Below are 22,288 nucleotides of genomic sequence, written 5' to 3' on the forward strand. Positions count from 1 at the left end.
GGTACATAATTCCAAATTCTGGATTGGGCACCAATACCCCTCAGCGCATTGCACAATCCCACAAAATAGGGGAAGGCTTTGTTTTTCCATTAAGATAAATAGAATCTAGCTGTCTACAACTAGTTCAGATTCTTCAAATTGGAGTCCAGACAGCACCACATGAATTAGGTTGGGGATAAATATACTGAGTGAAAGACTTGGCCTGCATAGCATAATTAATCAAACTCTTGGTGTTCTCCTCTTTGCAAAATCAGCCCATCCTGTTCAAGACCATGAAAACATTGGGTTCTATAAATTGGTCGACCGACCGAGAGTAAGAAGTCCGGTGGGAAGAGCGGGTGAAAAGAAAACCCAGAGGCAGTGACCACTACTGAGCAGAGAGGGTAAAAAGAAGCCTTGAAGGCAGTAACCACCGCCAAGAAGAGGGAGCAAAAAGAGGCCGTACCGAGAAGCGCAGGCATAAAAAGGACTTGGAGGCAATAACCAGCACTGGGAAGAGAGGACTTAAGAAGCACACCTGGAGGCAGAAGCCATCACCAAGAAGAACAGAGGGGGGCAGTAGACCAGGAGGCAGTAACCACCACTTAGAAGAGCAGGTGAAAGGATCCAGGGGCAGAACCCTTCGCCTAGAAGTGAGCCCAGTCTGTGGCTCCAGAGCACAGTGGCCATGTTCTGCCAGCAAAGTGTGACATCACAGGAAACTACATTGGATGCTGAATATTTTGCTAGTTTATCCTCAAAACTTATGTAATTCATAATTGCAAGGTTTTATCAGTTGCCATAAAGTTTACTTACAGCAGTAAAGGCTATTTTATTTATTAATTCAAAGGATGTAAACATCGCTGGCTATACCAGCATTTATTGCCCATCTCTATTTGCCCTTGAGAAGGTAGTGGTGAGCTGCCTTCCTGAACCTCTGCACTCCATGTCGTTTACACCCACAGTATTATTAACGAGGGGGTTCCAGGATTTTGACTCAATGATGGTCCAAATTGGAATGGTGAGTGGCTTGGAGGGGAATTGCAAGGTGGCAGTGTTCCCATGTATGTGCTGCATGTGCCTTCTAGATGGTAGTGGTTGTGGGTTTGGAAGGTGCTGTCTAAGGAGCCATAGCAATGGTACACATTGCTGCCATTGTGCATTGGTAGTGGAGGGAGCGAATGTTTGTATATTGGATGCTAATCAAGCGGGCTTCTTTGTCCTGTATGGTGTTGAGCTTCCTGAGTGTTGTTGGAGCTGCATTCATCTAGGCAAGTGGAGAGTATTCCATTATACTCCTGATGTGTGCCTTGTAGACAGGCTTTGTGGAGTCAGGGAATAGGTTACTCACTGCAGGATTTCGCACTTCTGACCGGCACTCGGAGCTACAGTATTTATATGGCTTGTCCAGTTCAGTTTCTAGTCAATGGTAACCCTTCAAGGGGGATTCAGCAATGGTAATGCTGTTGAATGTTAAATGAGTAATAATGTTTATTAATTCTAAATTAATTAATGCTTAAGAAAGATGGCAGGGGAGGTGATGTGCTGTGGCTGCAGAATATGGGATTCCCTGGGTGATTGAGTAGAAACACGTCTGCAGTTTGAGGAGTGTTGGCTCCGAGTAATTGAGCTGAAGGCCGAGCTGCAGACAATGTGGTGCATCAAGGAGGGAGAATGTTGCCTGACACCTTGTAACAGGAGGCAGTGAGACCCCTGAGGGTCTTTTGTTTGTCCAGCGGTGAGAGACATTAGGATGTGACTGTGAGTGAGGCAGATATGGGGACTCAGAATGTAGATGGGGAGGGGCCTCAGTCTTTGCAATTGTCCAACAGGTTTGAGAATCCTGCAGCCTGTGTGAATGAAAGTGATGGAAAAGCAAACTAACCATGGTCCAGGAAGCCATGCACGCAGGGGGAGTTAATAGATATATAGACAGTTTTCAGCAGCTGAAAAGCATGAGGCCCAAGTGGTTATGTTGCCTGCCCAGTGCCAAGGTTCGGGAGATCTGCTCTGGGTTGGAGAGGAAGATCCAATGGTGTAGTCAATGTAGGTAACAATGACATAGGTAGAACTAGGAAAGAGATTCTGCTGAGAGAGTGAGCAGCTACAGGCTAAATTAAAAAGCACAACCTCAAAGACAATCATCTTTGGATTCCCACCTAAGCCATGAGCAAATTGGCATAGGGTAAGTCAAATTAGTTGGTTCAAAGCTTGGCTCAAAGATTGCACATTTGTTAGCACTGCTGCCTCACAATGGTTCCATTCCGGCCTCGGGTCACTGTCCGTGTGGAGTTTGCACGTTCTCCTCGTGTCTGCGTGGGTTTCCCCTCTCAGTCCAAAGATGTGCGAGTTAGGTTGATTGGCCATGTAGAATTGTCCCTTAGTGTCAGGGGAATTAGCAGGGTAAATACGTGGGGTTACAGGGATAGGGCCTGGGTGGGATTGTTGTCGGTGCTGACTCGATGAGCTGAATGGTCTCCTTCTGCACTATGATTCTATTCTATTCTATGATTCTATGAAATGGGTCAGTACAATCAAACAGAGTTAACATGTTGCTGTGAAAGGGAAATCATGTTTGACTAATTTATTGGAGTTCTTTGAGGAAGTAACAACAGAATGGATAAAGGGGAACCTGCAGATGCGCTGTACTTTGATTTCCAGAAGGCACTTGATGAGGTGCCACATGAAAGACTACTACACAAAACAAAAGCTCATGGTGTAGGGGGTAATATATTAGCATGGTTAGAGGATTGGTTAGCCAACGCGAGCAGTGCTGGGGCCTCGACTATTTATCATTTGTATCAATGACTTGGATGAATCTATGGTTGCTAATTTTGCTGATGACACAAAGATGGGTAGGCAAGTAAGATGTGAAGAGGACATAACCTCTCTATGTCCTTTTGCAAGCTCCTTTAGTGAGTGGGCAAAACTTTGGCAGATGGTGTATAATGTAGGAAAGGGAAAACTTGCCCACTTTGGCAGGAAGTATAGAAAAGCAGCATATTATCTAAATGGAGTGAGATTACAGAATCCTGACATACAAAGGGATCTGGGTGTCCTGTTACATGAATCAGGAGAAGTTAGCATGCAGGTACAGCAAGTGATTCAGAAAGCAAATGGAATGTTGCCATTTATTGCAGAGAATGGAATATAAAAGCAGGGATGTTTTGATTGTACGGGACATTGGTGAGATGACTGGAATACTATGTACAGTTTAGTCTCTTTATTTAAGAAACTATATAAATATGTTAGAAGCAGTCCAGAGAAAGTTCACATGATTGATACCTTGGATTGGGGTCTTAATTTATGAGGAAAAATTAGACAGGCTGGGTCTGTATCCATTAGAGGTTCAAAGATTGAAAGAGGATTTGATTGAAACATATATGACCCTGAGGGGACTTGACAGGGTGGACACTGAAAGGATGTTTCCCCTTGTGGGAGAGACTAGAACTAGGGGAAACAATTTAAAAATAAGGGGTCTCTAATCCATTAAAGATGGAGATGAGAAGATTTTTATTTCCTCAGAGGGATGGGAATCTTTCAAACTCTCTTCCCCAGAGAGCAGTGGAGGTTGGGTCAATGAATAGTTTTAAGATAAAAAGAGATCGATTCTTGACTAAGAAGGGAGTCAAAGGTTATCAGGTATAGGCGGAATGGGGAGTTAAGGACACAATCAAATCAACCATCATCTTATTGAATGGCAGAGCATGCTGGAGGGGCTGAATAACCTACTCCTGCTCCTAATTTGTGTAATCATAGGGAATCATGAAATATGAAGACATCTGTGTGCAGTTAGGTCTATGTCTTACTCACTCCTCAACCTGTGTTTTTCTTTCCTCTCCTGCTGACCTCTATTTCCTGCTCAGTAACTTCATTGCAGTGTTAATGTAAGACTACTTTCGACTAATAAATAAACTTTACCTTTACATGTAAACAGTTTGGGTGCGATGGGTGAGGGGCAAAGGACAGGCAGGGCAGGGCCACTGTAGTTTCCCTCCTATCCACTTTCTAAGGACACCAGGGGAAGATAACTGTAGGTCTTGGAAATCAGCAATAATGAAGTGCTGCTAGAGAGGGAGGGGACACTATAGAGGTTTCATCTCCTCATAGAGTCATAGAGGTTTACAGCATGGAAACAGGCCCTTTGGCCCAACTTGTCCATGCTGCCCTTTTTTTTAAAACCACCACGCTAGTCCCAATTGCCCGCGTTTGGCCCATATCCCTTACACCCATCTTACCCATGTAACTGTCTAAATGCTTTTTTAAAAGACAAAATTGGACCTGCTTCTACTACTACCTCTGGCGGCTTGTTCCAGACACTCACCACCCTGTGTGAAAAAATTGTCCCTCTGGACCCTTTTGTATCTCTCCCCTCTCACTTTAAATCTATGCCCTCTAGTTTTAGATTCCCCTACCTTTGGGAAAAGATGTTGACTATCTAGCTGATCTATGCCCCTCATTATTTTATAGACCACGATAAGATCACCCCTAAGCCTCCTACGCTCCAGAAAAAAAAGGTCCAAGTGATATCTTTTATATTTTATACAAAATGTTATATTTTTGAGTTTTAGATGTTCTGTTTTCTCCTTTAGTGGGGATTCCATTCTTTTGCCTATGACTGATGTTAAACTGACTGGTCCATAGCTTGCTGGACACATTCCAGCTCTCTGCTTAAAATATAACAAAATAAATAAAATATAAAATTAATATTAGCTATCTGTCAGTCCACTGGCGCTGCAGCTTTATCTAATAGATTCTTAAGTATGTGTAATCGTGTTTTGCTTTCTGTTGCTTGATTCTTTAAGAATTCAAGGAAATATGTCTGCACCAGGGGTGTTGTTCTCTTCAATTTTGATGATTTAATATTTCTCCTCCTCTTGTTTTAAACGTGGTTATATAATTTCTAATTTTATCTTTCAGTGTCATGTCCACTTGATTCATCTCCCTGGTAAATGCTGAAGCCAAGGAATTATTTTTAAGAATTCTGTGATTCAACTGGCTGTGTCTGATTTAATTCTTATAGCCCCTGATGACCCAATTCCCATCCAGATTTTCCTTTTTTATTACTGACGTGCCTGTGGAATGTTTTATCTTTCTCTCTTAGTGGATAATTCAATTTTATCATTTCTTATTGCCTTCCTAATTGTTTTTTTGACTTCTCTCCTAGCGCGGTGGCACAGTGGTTAGCATTGCTGCCTCACAGTGTCACGGACCCGGGTTCAATTCCGGCCTTGGTTCACTGTCTGTGTGGAGTTTGCATGTTCTCCCCCATGTCTGCGTGGGTTTCCTCTGGGTGCTCCGGTTTCCTCCCACAGTCCAAAGATGTGCAGGTTAGGTGGATTGGCCATGCTAAATTGTCCTTTAGTGTCCCAAAATATGTAAATTAGATGGATTAGCCATGGTAAATGTGTGGGGTTACGGGGATAGCATGGGGGGAAGGACATAGGTAAGGTACTCTGTCAGAGTCAGTGCAGACTCGATGGGCCAAATGGCCTCCTTCTGCACCATAAGGATTCTATGATTCTAATCTCTTCGTATACTCACTCCCTTGTCTTGTTCCCTTCTGCTGGCCATATGCTAAATACACCTTCAGTTTTTTTCATTTATTTAAGTGCTATCTCATTCCAGTTTAGTTTGTTCTTGACTTTAGTGGAATATACTATTCCTGGGTTATGTTGAATACCGTTTTAAATGTTTCCCATTGCCATTCTACATCAATATTGTTATCCATTTTATTCTCACAAAGTCTATTCTCACCCCCTCAAAATCAGCTATTCTCCAATCTGTTTCTCTGGTCTTTGTCATGTTTTATTTATTAGTGTCACAAGCAGGCTTACATTAACACTGCAATTAAGTTACTTTGAAAATCCCTTAGTCGCCACACTCCACCACCTGCTCAGGTACACTGAGGGAGAATTTAGCATGGCCAATGCACCTAACCAGCAGATCTTTGGACTGTAGAAGGAAACCACAGCACCTGGAGGAAACCCACACAGACACTGGGAGAACCGTGCAAACTCCATACAGGCTGGGAACCCAAGCTGGGAATCGAACCCGGGTCTCTGCTGCTGTGAGGCAGCAGTGCTACCACTGTGCCACCGTGCTGCCCTTATGTCCTTTTCAATTTTATAGTGTATTATATATCCCATGGTCACTATTGCCTAGGTGGTCAGCTGCTTTTACTTCTCTTATTTGTTCTGGTTCGCTCCTGTGATTGTTCTGAATGTTTGTAGTTCCCTAAGACTCGGAAATCCCTGAACCATGAGGAACTGATGTAGCCAGATGTTTTTTAAGCTCATGCTGTGCTTTATATCTGCATACTTATTCACACCCTTCACCTCCACTGCCATTTAAATGGATTTACATTTTGGCTGCAAAATGTTTTCATTCCTTGCTCTTACAAGTGAGAAGGAATGGTCATCCTGCTCAAGAGCGAAAGACCTTCAGTTAACACCAGCAGACTACCAGACTCTGCAGGTTATTCTTATGGGAATGGTTTTTGAGGTGTCAGTTTTGTTTCATTGTTAATTGTTTCTTTTGTGCTTTGACAGCATGAGGACCAGGCAGCACAGTGGTTAGCACTGCTGCCTCACAGAGCCAGGAACATGGGTTCAACTCCGGCTTCGGGTCGCTGTCTATGTAGAGTTTGCACGTTCTCCCCGTGCCTGTGTGGGTTTCCTCCGGGAGCTCCGGATTCCTCCCACAGTCCAAAGATGTGCGGCTTAGGTTGATTGGCCATGCTAAATTGACCGTAGTTTCAGAGGGATTAGCAGGGTAAATGTGTGGGGTTATGGGAATAGGGCCTCAGTAGGATTGTGGTTGGTACAGACTCGATGGGCCGAATGGCCTCCTTCTATACTGAAGAGGTTCTATGTTTCTATGATTCCTTTCCTCTCCTTTATAAGTTTCATACTTTATTTAGGGACACTTGCAGCCTTTATTCCAGTTCATCAGTTCTTTGTAGAACAATCAAAACTTTTTAATAAGCTTGTCAAAAACTTTTCCAAATATTGTTAACTTTTAGCTGTCACTGCCCCAAGCTGTGTTGCCTGGCCACCAACTCCATCCCTCTCCCTGGCAACACTCTTAAGATTAGGCTATTCTATTCCTAACCTCGGTGTCACATTTGTTACTGTATGAGATTCTGACCTTATACTCACACTCTCACTACGATCACCTATTTCCACCTTCATAATATCAACCAACTTCAGTCCTAGCACAGCTTAATCTGCTGAAACCTTTATTCCTGCCTTTGTTACCTCTAGACTACCACATTCTAGCCTCCATAAACATGAGGTCATCCAAAACTCTGCTATCCATGTCTTAATTTGCCTCTTCCTTCATCACCCCTGTGCTCACTGGCTACATTGGCTCCTGATGTGGAGATGTCGGCGTTGGACTGGGATGGGCTCAGTAAAAAGTCTTACAACACCAGGTTAAAGTCTAACAGCTCGTAATTCCAAATAAACCTATTGGACTTGAACCTGGTGTTGTGAGACTTCTTACTGTACATTGGCTCCTGGTCATGCAATGTTTTGATTTTAAAATTCTCATCCTTCATTTCTAATCCATCTATGGCCTTGTCTCTCCCTATCATTGTGATCTTTTATCTGTGCTGCTTTAATTTTGGCCTCGTGCGCACTCCCAATTATAATTGCACCGCCATTGCTGGCTGGGTCTTGGGTTGCCCAGACTCCAAGCTCTGAGATGCCTCCACAACACCTCTTCACCTTTGCCACTTGGCTTTCCTCCTTCACGGCATTCCCTAAAACCTACCTCTTTACCTAAACTTTTCATCATCTGACCTAATACTTCCATATGTGGATTGGTGTTAGAACTTTGCTTTATAATATTCTTATGAGTGCCTTTGGACAGCTCATTAGATATATATAAATATGTTTCCACAACAACTTGCATTCATGGAGTACTTTTACAATCGTAACATGTCTAATAGCGCTTCATAGCTGTGTTTCATCTCAAGCTGTGGAGATGCCGGCATTGGACTGGGGTAAATAAAGTAAGAGTTTTAACAACACCAGGTTAAAGTCCAACAGGTTTATTTGGTAGCAAATGCCATTAGCTTTCGGAGCGCTGCTCCTTCGTCAGATGGAGTGGATATCTGCTCTCAAACAGGGCATACAGAGACACAAAATCAAGATACAGAATACTGATTAGAATGCGAATCTCTACAGCCAACTAGGTCTTAAAGATACAGACAATGTGAGTGGAGGGAGCATTAAGCACAGGTTAAAGAGATGTGTATTGTCTCCAGACAGGACAGCCAGTGAGATTCTGCAAGTCCAGGAGGCAAGCTGTGGGGGTTACTGATAGTGTGACATGAACCCAAGATCCCGATTTAGGCCGTCCTCATGTGTGCGGAACTTGGCTATCAGTTTCTGCTCAGCGACGCTGCGCTGTTGTGAGTCGTGAAGGCCGCCTTGGAGAACGCTTACCCGAAGATCAGAGGCTGAATGCCCATGACCGCTGAAGTGCTCCCCCACAGGAAGAGAACAACAGACAGGATATAGATAGGCTGGAAAATTGGGCGGAGAGGTGGCAGATGGAGTTTAATCCAGATAAATGCGAAGTGATGCATTTTGGAAGAAATAATGTAGGGAGGAGTTATACAATAAATGGCAGAGTCATCAGGAGTATAGAAACACAGAGGGACCTAGGTGTGCAAGTCCACAAATCCTTGAAGGTGGCAACACAGGTGGAGAAGGTGGTGAAGAAGGCATATGGTATGCTTGCCTTTATAGGACGGGGTATAGAGTATAAAAGCTGGAGTCTGATGATGCAGCTGTATAGAACGCTGGTTAGGCCACATTTGGAGTACTGCGTCCAGTTCTGGTCGCCGCACTACCAGAAGGACGTGGAGGCATTAGAGAGAGTGGAGAGAAGGTTTACCAGGATGTTGCCTGGTATGGAGGGTCTTAGCTATGAGGAGAGATTGGGTAGACTGGGGTTGTTCTCCTTGGAAAGACGGAGAATGAGGGGAGATCTAATAGAGGTGTACAAGATTATGAAGGGTATAGATAGGGTGAACAGTGGGAAGCTTTTTCCCAGGTCGGAGGTGACGATCACGAGAGGTCACGGGCTCAAGGTGAGAGGGGCGAAGTATAACTCAGATATCAGAGGGACGTTTTTTACACAGAGGGTGGTGGGGGCCTGGAATGCGCTGCCAAGTAGGGTGGTGGAGGCAGGCACGCTGACATCGTTTAAGACTTACCTGGATAGTCACATGAGCAGCCTGGGAATGGAGGGATACAAACGATTGGTCTAGTTGGACCAAGGAGCGGCACAGGCTTGAAGGGCCTGTTTCCTGTGCTGTACTGTTCTTTGTTCTTTGTATTCTGTAACTTGATTTTGTGTCTCTGTATGCCCTGTTTGAGAGCAGATATCCACTCCATCTGACGAAGGAGCAGTGCTCCGAAAGCTAATGGCATTTGCTACCAAATAAACCTGTTGGACTTTAACCTGTTGCTGTTAAAACTCTTACTGTGTTTCATCTCAAGCCACATCAGAAGATATTAGGACAGGTGAGAGGTAGGTTTTAAGAAGCACCTTAAAGGAGAAGAGATAAATAGCGCAGTCAGAGGAAGGAATTCCAGAGCTTTGGACCAGAGAAGCTTAACACACAACTGCCAATGGTGGAGCAATGAAAATCAGGTCATCTTTAACTTTGTGATTTTTAGCATCAGTTACACGGAAAGGTTAAGGCTGTTCTCCAAGAGAACAAGGCCATAAGGAGATTTGATAGAAATGTTAAAAATCATGAGGGGGCTGGACAGAGTAGATATGGAGAAACTGTGCCTCCTTGTAAAAGGGTCAAGAACAAGAGGGCACAGATTTAAAGTAATTTGCAAAATAAGCAAATATGATGTAAGAAAAACACTTTTTCTCAGAACAAGTGGTTCAGGTTTAGCATGCACTGCCTGGAAGTATGATGGAGGTAGGTTCAATCGAGGCATTCAAGCGACCTTTAGATGATAATTTGAATAGAAGCAATGTTCAGAGGTACAGGGAAAAGGCTGAGGATTGGCACTAAATCATGATGCTCATTTGGAGAGCCGGTGCTGACACGATGGGCCAACTGGCCTCCTTCTGCATCGTAACAATGATCTGATTATATGTGAATAGGCCAGACATGGAGGAGCACAGAGACTTAGAATCATAGAATCCCTATAGTGCAGAAGGAGGCCATTTGGCCCATTGAATCTACACCGACCACAATCCCACCCAGGCCCTATCCCCATAACCCCACATATTTACCCTGTTAATCCCATGACAATAGAGTCAATTTAGCATAGCCAATCAACCTAACCCGCGCATCTTTGGACTGTGGGAGGAAACCCACGCAGAATGTGCAAATTCCACACAGACAGTGACCTGAGGCCGGAATTGAACCCGGGTCCCTGGCGCTGTGAGACAGCAGTGCTAAACACTGTGCCACCGTGCCGCCCCTGGAGGGTAATTCCTCTGGAAGAATTTCAATTATCGTTGATTTGTGGCTTTCAGATGTTAAATTTGTCACATATTCTTGTAATATTATCTTTACCTTTTGTGACGTGTGTTGCTCTGTAAGATTGACTATGATGGTAGATGACATTAAACTCCAAAAAAATGAAGTTTGGGATTTGGCAAGACATTGGCTAATGTGACCTCTGCCTTTCAGTTAATGTCACTTACTTTCCCTCTTCCCCTTACTCCCCTGCAATTCATTTTGAATCAATTCAACTTTTACCCTTAGATGTACTGGGTAATGGTCTGAGCTCAAATACCAAAAGTATTTGTGACAGAAGTGGAGAGCTAACTCGGAGTAATAGGTTGCCCAGCAGGCTTGTGAATCTTGTTTATGGCCTGCAACGTACTCTGTTGTTGCTTTTAATAATAATCTCTGGTTTCCTGACAGCATCCACTCGGGTTCCCAGAAGGAATCATAAATTCTGTTTGCTGTTTCCTTTTTTAATGTGGCCCCACAGGGTTCATAAATTGGCAGTACTGACTCATGTCGTACACTTTGACCCTTTGTTCAGTCTTCAATTCCCTGCGTATTAGTCTGAAAATGGTTTGTTGTGCATTTGGGTGGAATTATCTTGTGTTCCTCAGTTCCAATTTCTCTGCAAAACTTTTGAATGTTTGTGAATTTATATAACATAGGGTATCCTCTGCAAAGTGCTGTTTCCCCTCTTAAAAAATTCATTTGCTGTGTACAAAGCAAATCATTCAAACCTACAGTTATAAACAGCTCCATATAACACGATGTCCTCTGCACATAAACTGTTGAAGAACATTTGATCCAGTCACGCACAATGTCACGCATTAGTCTATTGCCTCTTCGGACATGTTGTTTACGATGGAAAATGAAGCGCATTAAATAATGTGAGAAAGTGAAATTGTTACTTAGCTAATGACTTGTTTTCATGTCAACCATTGTGGGGAAGATGTGTAATAACTATAAACTCCTAATGTTCTCATTAATGCAAGTACCAGATGTCACCAACATACGACCGGCGATAGTAAGAAAATATTGATTTGCAGCACGTCTATCAAGATACCATCTGGTGATTAAAGCACTTACCCTGGCATCCCCCTTATGGAGGTTTGATCCCGCAGTTTGTACTGCTTAAATATTCCAAATACAAGTAAAATATGTCCATTTCAACTCAGTCAGTCAAGGGACAGCCTTACAAACGCGTCACATCTCCTGGTGTGGAAGGACTAACAAAATGCATCTTATCTCACAATTTTGAACTCCCTATTTTTGGGTGGCACGATGGCACAGCAGTTAGCACTGCTGCCTCACAGCTCCAGGGACCTGGGTTTGATTCCCGGCTTGGGTCACTATCTGTGTGGAATTTGCACGTTCTCCCCGTGTCGGCGTGGGTTTCCTCTGGGTGCTCTGGTTTCCTCCCACAGTCTAAAGAAGTATGGGTTAGATTGATTGGCCATGCTAAAATTGCCCCTTAGTGTCCTGGGATGGGTAGGTTAGAGGGATTAGCAGGGTAAATATGTGGGGTTATGGGGATAGGGCCTGGCTGGGACTGTTGGTGCAAGCTCGATGGGCCGAACGGCCTCCTTCTGCACTGTAGGGATTCAATGGTTTTTTGACAATTACTGTGTGGCACCAGTGGCGTCGGTTTTACCATATATTTTGTTGAGGGCCTTGAGTGGAAAACAGGTCAAAGGGAATCGTGAAGAAAGCCGAGAAACAGAATCAGTGGGTTGCGGAGCAATTTTGCAAGATCTTCAAGTTGAAGGGAAGCAAACATTAATGACTCCAAATATTAGACTGCAAGAACAAAGAACAATACAGCACAGGAACAGGCCCTTCGGCCCTCCAAGCCCACGCCGCTCCCCGGTCCAGGATTGAATCCTGAATCCAGGATCCCCGCCCAATTTTCCAGCCTATCTACATACTAATATCCTATCCACCGAGCTGTCCCTCACAGCTACGATGCTTTGTTCATCACAACCTATTAACTCACCCCCACCCCCCCATTCCAGACCATGTGATCTCCAGGGAGAGGCGAAAACCCAGAGTGAAAACCCCAGGGCCAATATGGGGGAAAAAAAATCTGGGAAATTCCTCTCCGACCCCCTGAGGCGATCGAAACGAGTCCAGGAGATCACACTGGCCCTGATCAGAAAATGCTTCCCAACCCTATTCATTTCCACTTCTGCTTTACGAACACCATCTGAATTCCCTGCCCCCGAGACAGGTTCCCAACTATCCGTAGTCTCGCTCTGTACTGGCACCAGCAAGATGATCATAGAATGAAGCCTTGAAACAAGAAACAAAGAAGTTAAGTATGGGTGAGCTTTAGGCCTGGTAGTTCAATACCAAATCAAATAAGCACTCTATTACTACTTTTGAGAGTTATTATTACTGGTACCAAATACTTCTTAAGTATTTATTTTTGCGAAATATTTTACAGCACAAAATATCAGAATTATCTTGGTAAATAAACATCTTGAAATGATCAGCTCTGAAATTTCTAGATATCTGTAGATATTTTCTGGCTTAATGGTGGTACCTGTTATTTTCAGTTTGTTTTGACATCAAGACAGCATTTGACCCAATATGACATCAAGGAACCCCACGAAAATTGATGTTAAAGGGAATGCTCTTCAATGGTTGGAGTTATACCTACCACACAAAAGATGGTTGCAGTTGGTAGGGAACCAGCCACACCATACAATCCATACATTGACCAGCTGCAACGAGAGGATCTAACCATCTCTCTTTGACATTCAATGGCATTGCCATCACTGAAACTTGCGTCATCACCATCCTGGGGGTTACCATTGAGCTGAAACTGAATTGGGCCAACCGTAGAAATACTGTGGCTACAAGAACAGGTCAGAGGCTGGGTATTCCCGGTGAGTAACTCACCTTGTGGCTTCCAAAAGCCTGTCCATCATCTGCAAGAATGAGGAAGAACGTGATGGGATAATCTCCACTTTCCTTGAAGTGTGCAGCTCCAACAACACTCAAGTAGCTCCAAACTATCCAGAACAAAACAGCCCCCTTGATCAGCAACCCATCCCACCTTAATTATTCACTCATTCCACCACCGATGCACAATGGCAGCAGTGTGTACTATCTAAAAAATGCACAGCGGCAACTCACTAAGGCTCCTTTGACAGTATCTTCCAAAACCAGAACCGTTATCACCTATATAGAAGAACAAGGATAGTAAATGCATAGAAATATCTGTAACTATAAGTTCCCCTCCAAGTCACACACTATCCTGACTTGGAACTCTATCGCTGTTCTTTCACTATTACCAAGTCAAAATCTAGAACTTCCTCCCTAACAGCAACATGGTTGTACCAGCGTCACATGGACTGCAGCAGTTCAGGAAGACAGCTCACCATCACCTCCTCAAAGGCAATTAGGAATGGGCAACAAACACTGGCCCAGCCAGTCATGTTCACATCCTGTGAATGAATGCGTAAAAAAAATCTCTAAACTACTGCTGCTCTAAGTTAAAAGAGTCACAGATGCAGTGGCTTATTAACAGGATATTTTATTGGTAGGGGAAGGGGAAATAAAGTGGCTTAGTTACTTTGCCCCAGTGCATGTACACATCCTGTTAGACTGTCAAGAGAGTAATAGGTCAGATCATTCCCCTCCCTAAGCTAAAGCAAACGGAATGCTAACAAATAGCTCCCATAGGAAAATATAGAAAAGTGAAGGTAATTGTGAAATAAAGTCAAACTAAGTCAGTTTGAGTTTTATTAATTGAGTGTATTATACTTGGCTCCGACCATTAATGAGCTAAAGTTCTACTTGAGATATATTTTTGGAATAATTATGACATCAATATGTTTTTTATTTAAAGTCTATCATGTTTGAAAATACTGTAAATAGTGTAATCATTGTGACTCATAATATATATATATAAGCTATGTCCAGAGAATTTTTCCCAGTCAGTATAATGAGAGAGTCTCCACAAGTAACAGAAATGGTGTTCCAGGAAATAGGAATTGGAGGTATTATTCTTTTTCAGATGCCATGCCAGGAGACAATTTGACCAGACTGGCCGACTTGTCCTCTCATATTTTCCTCGGGGGAATTGCCTTTGCTTAATACAGGCATTCCATTATATGTGGAACCTACAATGAGTTCTAGTTAAGATTTAAAAATGTTTTAGGCAGGAAACATAATCGCGCTACAATTGAACATAATAGCCACAGAGCTGCTTAATTCATCCTTATGGCTGTGATGGGTTCAGTTCTTTCTTTGTCAAGCGCACAGGAGAAGCACCTCAAAGCAGCAGCATGTTCTTAATAAGGGTAAGGAATAATAGACCGAACTGCCTTCCGCTTGCTTTGGGTTCAATATCATTTAGCTGTTGGACAAAACCGTGGATATTTAAGGATAAATCAGTAATGTCTGGAAAGCACATTTGGTAAATTTTGAGTTCCTCTTATATTAGAGGGTCATTATTATTTTACAATAATAACTTACATTTATATATATATATATATATATACATATATATACACACGTAATATATAGTGCTGCTTAGGTTAATTGGCCATGCTAAATTGCCCTTAGTGTCAGTGGGATTGGCTGGGTAAATACATGGGGTTATGGGGATAAGGTCTGGGTGGGATTGTTATCGGTGCACTTGATGGGCTGAATGGCCTCCTTCTGCACTGTAGGGATTTTAGGATTCAGCAAAGGCAAACATTCCAAGTCACTTCGAAGGATCATTTTCAGACAGGAATTGATCTTTGTAATGGAGAGGATATGAGATCAGAAGTTCAACTTGGGTTCAAAGAGGACATCAAGGTTGTTATCTGTTACCATCAACCAGACACAATGATTGAGGAGAGGCTGGAATTTGGGTCAGTTAAGTGTGTGGGGGAGAGGCTAATACAATAGGTGAGATTTTGTGGCCATTCATGCCGGTGAGGTCTTTCACAGCATCGAGGGATACATTCAACCGGAAACCCCATTGACAACGGCTGGACCAGAAGATCCCACCAATGGCGGGCCACCTTCTGCCACCGCAAAACACGTGGCGGGTAGCTCAGTAAATCTCGGTCTTCCCACATTTTTGTGGAGGAAATTGCAGGTCATTTAGGAATGCACGTTGGACAAGCAGACAAGGAAGAGAAGGGACAAAGAAGGGCAGCGGATATCATCAGTGTACATGTAGAGTCTTGGGATGATTTCGCCAAGGGGTATCATGTAGATGAGGGATCCAAAGATGAATCCTTGTGAGACTCCAGAGGTAACAATGAGGGAAGCTGTGCTCTCATGAAAAGAAGCTGTTACTGCAGATGCTCTGGCTATGATTGGATAGGCAAGAGAGAGCAGTAGCAACAGAGTTGGACAGTTGATAGACATTGGAAGAGGAAGGTATGATCAACTAAGTGAAATGATGCAGACAAATCGAGAAAGAATGACAAGTGCACTTCACTAACAATCAGAGAAGGTGATATTTGTGACTTTGATTGCCGACATCTCTGTCCTGTGACAGGGCTGGAAACCTGATTAGAGAGGCTGAAACATAGAGCTGCAGGAAAGAAGGGCATGGATTTGAAAGGCGACCACACGCTGAAGGGCTTTGGAAAGAAGATGAGATGGATTAGTTTAGCCCCAACAGAGGAAGGGCTTATGACCATTTGAAAGGGAGGGGGACAGTTGATGGTGGCGATGGATAGCTGAACTAATTATGCAGCAGATATGTTCACATCAATGGACTTGAGAGAGCAAAGATTGAGACCATACCAAGCAAAATGTGAAAAGTGAAGAGAGTGTAGGCTTTAAAAGGGATAAGGGCACCAAAAACAGAGCTTCTCACAATTCAGAAAGCCAGCAGCGAAGGATACAATCGGAGTTTGATCTTTATCACTTCAGAGCTTTTTATTTAAGAGATATTCATTACACATAGTCCACCAACACCAATTTCAATCTGTTCTACTCTACAGAGGTGAACCCACCAACTGAATACAAACAACTAAACACCCAATGGATGTACCAATTAATGGAGTTGAGGGAACGATTGAGAAACTCAATGGCAACAGAAGTGTTGTGGTGAAAGAAGGAGCAAAGATCAGGCAGTTGGGAATTTGAAAGCATCTTTTAGAGCGATGGAGGTTGGCATTTTTAAAATGGTGGTCAAGCGAGTATGTCAGCATCTATTATGCTATATATTTCAGACTCCAAGTAGCTATTGTTCTGGTTGACCCAAGAGTGGTAGAGGAATCAGACAATGTGCGATTCATCTAACCAATCCGGAGGCATGAAATTAGTTTTTTTGATGAAATGCTTATAGTGAAGGAGAAAAATAACTTCTTATTGTAACATCAAACACTGGTCGACATTATTCAGCAAGATTCACTAATCCCATCACTATCGATTTAAAACTGAGTGAGTTTCAAATATCTGCCTTTATTTCTTTCAGACACACCTAAGGAGATGGATAAAGATCTACCTGAGCATAACATCAAGAGAAAAAGAGAGAAGGAAGATGGGAGTGCACAGCCTGTCAAAGTGAAGGAATATAGAAAGGTGATGAAAGAAGCTTGATAAATGAGTGTTTTTTTACTCATTTGTGGGACTTGCAGCATTTATTGCCCATCCGTAGTTGCCTGAGGGCAGTGGAGAGTCAACCACATTGCTATGGCACTGGAGTCACATTTAGGCCAGACCAGGTAAGGACGGCAGATTTCCTTCCCTCAAGGACATTCGTGAACCAGATGGGTTTTTCTGACAATCGACAATGGTTTCATGGTCATCAGTAGATTCCAGATTTTTTTTATTGAATTCAAATTCCACCATCTGTCGTGGCGGGATTCGAACCTAGGTCCCCAGAGCATTAAAGTAAAGTTTATTTATTAGTCACAAGTAGGCTTACATTCACATTGCAATGAGGTTACAAATGAAAATCCCCTAGTTGCCACACTCCGGTGTCTGTTTGGGTACACTGAGGGAGAATTTAGCATGGTCAATACACCTAACCTAGCTGAGTTTCTGGATTAATAGTTTAGCGGTAATACCAGTAGACCATCGACTCCCCTGTGTGTAATGCATTATTTGATCGCATTAAGTTTTCTTTGATAATTATTTATTCTCTAGTTGTAGGGAAGGGAGAGCTGGCACCAGGTACAATGGAAGCCATTTTATTGGGATCATTCAAGCATCAGAATATTTATTTTATGAAGCCCATCGAGCAAAAGCTATTCTAACTTGCATAAGTGGAACAGCCATCTGTATTTCCTGAAAATACCCCAATCATTAGCCAATCTACAGTACCAAGGTGATTGGGAATAAAATTCAATGTTAAATGAAATCCAGCATAAAATGCATATTATCCATGAATAGTGGAGGCACGTGACCAAAACACTTCCTAATTGCAAAGTTCCTCACCATCTGAACCAGCAATAGTGGATGATATGGGGAGCAGAAGATAAACTAAGAACTCATAATTTAAGACAGAGAGATAATTGCAAATAATCAAAGAGTGAGATGGTGCTAAACACTGTGCAATCTAATTCAGATAGAGAGATCATCACCTGTAATCAAGGTGTGCATGGTGTCAAAACAGGACAGTCAGGGAGATTTCGCTCCCACAGAACAGTATGGTGGGGTTACATGTAGCGCAACATAAACCCGAGATCACGGTTAAGGCTATACTCATGAGTACAGAGCTTGGCTATGTTTCTGCATTGTCGTATGTCTCGAAGGCCGTCTTGGAGTTTACTCGAAGATCAGAGGCCGAATGTCCTTGGTCACCGAAGTGTTCTCCGACTGGGAAGGAACACTCCTGCCTGGTGATTGTTGTGTGGTGTTCATTCGTCCGTCGTCATAGCATCTGCATGGTCTCTCCGATATACCAAGCCCCGGGGCTTCCTTCCCTGCAGCGTATGAGGTAGACAACGTTGGCCTAGGCGCATGAGTATGTATCGTGTACCTGGTGGGTAGTGTTCCGCCGTGTGATGGTGGTATCCAGCATGACCTGGCATGACCTGCAGAGGTTATCGTGGCAGGGTTGTGTGGTGTCGTGGTCACTGTTCCCCTGAGGGCTGGGTAGCTTGCTGCGAATGATGGTCTGTTTGAGGTTAGGCGGCTATTTGAAGGCAAGTAGTAAAGGTTCATGAAAGGTCACACTCTGAAATGTTAAATCTGCTTCTCTCTTCCTGAATGCTACCTGATTTGCTGTCCAATTAAGCAATCTCAGATTCCCAGCTTTGGTTTAAAGTTTATTTATTAGTGTCACAAGTAGGCTTACATTAACACTGCAATGAAGTTACTGTGAAAATCCCCTAGTTGCCACACTCTGGTGCCTGTTCGGGTACACTGAGGGAGAATTTAGCACGGCCAAAGCACCTAACCAGCACATCTTTCGGACAGTGGGAGGAAACCGGAGCATCCGGAGGAAACCCACACAGACACAAAGAAAACGTGCAAACTCCGCACAGACGGTGACTCAAGCCGGGAATCGAACCCAGGTCCCTGGCGCTGAGAAACAGCAGTGCTAACCACTGAGCCACCGTTCCGCCCATCTGTATTTTGCCTTTGGGCAGCATTTATATAGCACCTTTAGTATAGGTACCAGACTGGATAATATTCAGACCAAAATTGTCAGCTAAGTGCAGAGACAGTGAATGATAAAATGATAAATGATTCAACTCAGGATCCATAATGAACTATATTCTGTGAATTGTTCAAAGAATCAAAAACAAAAGATTACTTCTGTAATCTCAAAAAGACAGTTATGGACATAGAGGACTGCATTTTACCCTCCTGCTGGCAGGTTTGAAGTGGGCGGGGTCATGTAACATCCACTGGGTGCCCATTCTGCCACCACCCACCCACCTGCTCCTGACCTGTTTGAAATAGAAGGTGGGGGGTGGGGGGGGGGGGGGGGGGGTCACCTAGCAGCCCAATGGCCCTTGGGCGTATTGAGGCAGCACGGAGGCACTGCTGCCTCACAGCGCCAGGGACCTGGGTTCAATTCCCGGCCTGGGTCACTGTCTGTGTGGAGTTTGCACGTTCCCCCCGTGTCTGTGTGGGTTTCCTCCCACAGTCTGAAAGACGTGCTGGTTAGGTGGATTGACCCGAACAGACGCCGGAATGTGGCGACTAGGGGAATTTCACAGTTACTTCATTGTAGTGTTAATGTAAACCTTACTTGTGACGAATAAATAAACTTTACTTTACTTTTTACTTTATTGAAGTCCTGAAGTAGCCAATTAGTGACCACTTAATGGCTTCATTCCACCACTGCTAGCACTTCACCCATGCCGGGGAGAGGCCTATGCCATGTGGGAAGCCCAGCAGCTTTAGCTGCAGGGGCTGGTGTTGGGCAAGTGAGAGGAAACCTCCTCTCCAAACCACCCGGGTCCCAATAGAGGCAACTACACCCAAAGCCATTCCCGCACTTAACTCTTCCTCTACCTTTTAATTTGGGCCCCCTAAACACCCCTCCATCACCCTCCCTGCTGTGGTGTCCAACCCCGGACTTACCGGTCAGTCAGGGCTCTTGGGGGTGGCTGGAAGTCGCAGCAATGACTATCAGTGAAGCTGCCGAGACCACAGAGCTGCCAGCCAATCGGATTGACTAAGATCGCTAAGGTGGGACTTCCTTCTGAAAAAGAGGCAGGAGTCTCGCCTTAAAGCAATGAACACTGTTCGGAACAGGAAGCTGTTGGGATCATGGGCAGGTTAGGGGGGACTGAGAGGAGGCGTTAGAAGGGTGGGAGATTGGGGGAATAAGGGAGGTGGCATTGGAGAAGCAGGTGCCACCCCTTACAATCCGGCACATAATTTCATTAAGGTTGAGATCATTTCCAAGCGTATGGCAGTGTGTGCATCCACTCTGCTAGCTGTTTCAGCAAGTTATGTCATTTGGAAGTTCAGAGGCATTTCCCTCTGACAGCACTTACACACAAACCTTTGCCTTGTGCAGGCAGTTGCTGACAGTCTGGTCACTGTATTTAATTTTACTCTGCAGCAGATAGAATGTTTCCTTGAGACAGAAGTGGAGGAAATTCCTGGAACTAGTCCACTGAAGAAGAGGAGGCGAAGAAAGGTAAGCAGAACAAAGTGATGGTGAAAATTGCGTCAATGCAAATGTTTATAAATGGGATAAGGTTCCGTGACACCGCCTCCTATTACTCAATATCTCCTAATACCTCACTTAACCCCTGATATCTCAGCTGTCCTTCTAATCAGCAATGCTTGCCAGCATTGTTCAGCACTCCTTTTCCTTGGATGTCATTTCTTTTCCTTTTCAAAGTTACATCATCATGATCCCTTTCAAAGGATCCACCGGTGTAACCCTCCATCCACTGCCCCATCTGTAATCTTTTCTTTCACACAGTTCCTCAAATGTGCCATTGTTTCCCCCGCCTCCTGTCTGACTCTTAAAGCTCGTTGTATGAATTCCTTCCCTGCTCACAGCATTTAAACCATCCTGGCCAAATCATCAAATTACACCTTCCAAGACTGTGATCAAGATGTGTGTTAGTTCGGTTTGAACTTCTCTGTGCTGTTTTAAATGGTCACTCATGCCATTCTCTTCCATGACCTTTCTTCTATTTACCAGCTTTATGGGACTGCTCTTGCATGATTCAACTTCTAACTGGTGGTGCTTCTAAGATGTGCTCCTTCTTCCTCAACCATGGTTTCCCAACTACAATTGTCGATAGGGCCCTCAACAGTGTGCAGTCCATTTCCCGTGCCATGACCCTCATCCCACCCCACCCCCCCCTCCCTCCCAGAACAAGGATAGAGTCCCCCTTGAAGCAGAGAAGACCCTCCTTTATTGTGTGGATCAGGAAGTATCATAGAACCATAGAAACCCTACAGTGCAGAAAAAGGCCATTTGGCCCATCGAGTCTGCATCGTCCACAATCCCACCCAGGCCCTACCCCCATAGCCCTACATATTTTACCCACTAATCCCTCTAATCTACGCATCTCAAGACACTAAGGGGCAATTTTAGCATGGCCAATCAACCTAACCCGCACATCTTTGGACTGTGGGAGGAAACCGGAGCACCCGGAGAAAACCCACGCAGACACGAGGAGAGGGGCGGCACGGTAGCACAGTGGTTAGCACTGCTGCTTCACAGCTCCAGGGACCTGGGTTCGATTCCCGGCTTGGGTCACTGTCTGTGTGGAGTTTGCACATTCTTCCTGTGTCTGCGTGGGTTTCCTTTGGGTGCTCCGGTTTCCTCCCACAGTCCAAAGATGTGCGGGTTAGGTTAATTGGCCATGCTAAATTGCCCCTTAGTGTCCTGGGATGCGTAGGTTAGAGGGATTAGCGGGTAAATATGTGGGGATATGGGGATAGGGCCTGGGTGGGATTGTGGTCGGTGCAGACTCGATGGGCAGAATGGCCTCTTTTTGCACAGTAGGGTTTCTATGAATGTTCTCACATTTCACCCCACCAACCTCCGCATGCAAAGCATAATCCTCCGACATTTTCCCCAACTCCAGTGTGATGCCACCACCAAACACATCTTCCCTTCACTCCCTCTGTCAGCATTCCGCAGAGACTGTTCCCTCTGGGATAACCTTGTCCTCTCCTCCACTATACCCAACACCTCTCCCATCACTCATGGTACCTTCCCATGTAATCACAGAAGGTGTAACACCTGTCCCCTTACCTCTTCCATGCTCACCATCCAAGGTCCAAAACACTCATTCCAGGTTCAGCAGTGTTTCACTTGCATCGCTTTCAATTTGGTCTATTGCATTCGCTGCTCCCAATGTGGTCTCCTCTATATCGGAGAGACCAAGCGTAGACTGGGTGATCGTTTTGCTGAGCACCTTCAGTCTG

General features: G+C 44.2%; 1 protein-coding gene across 6 annotated transcripts in view; it reads left to right on the forward strand.

Moving 5' to 3' along the window:
- The window catches only part of cmss1 (cms1 ribosomal small subunit homolog), a 331,630-nt gene that overhangs the window by 291,447 nt on the left and 17,895 nt on the right, over positions 1-22,288 (forward strand). For 5 of the 6 annotated variants that reach the window (XM_078232880.1, XM_078232879.1, XM_078232882.1 and 2 more), the window contains 2 exons: positions 16,905-17,011; positions 20,457-20,534. In XM_078232880.1, the coding sequence (XP_078089006.1) occupies positions 16,905-17,011; positions 20,457-20,534 (185 nt within the window). The remainder of the gene's footprint in view (positions 1-16,904; positions 17,012-20,456; positions 20,535-22,288) is intronic. The other variant, XM_078232884.1, reaches the window with a different exon arrangement.

The sequence above is a fragment of the Mustelus asterias genome, chromosome 17 (assembly GCF_964213995.1).
Source record: "Mustelus asterias chromosome 17, sMusAst1.hap1.1, whole genome shotgun sequence".
Classification (NCBI taxonomy): Eukaryota; Metazoa; Chordata; class Chondrichthyes; order Carcharhiniformes; family Triakidae; genus Mustelus; species Mustelus asterias.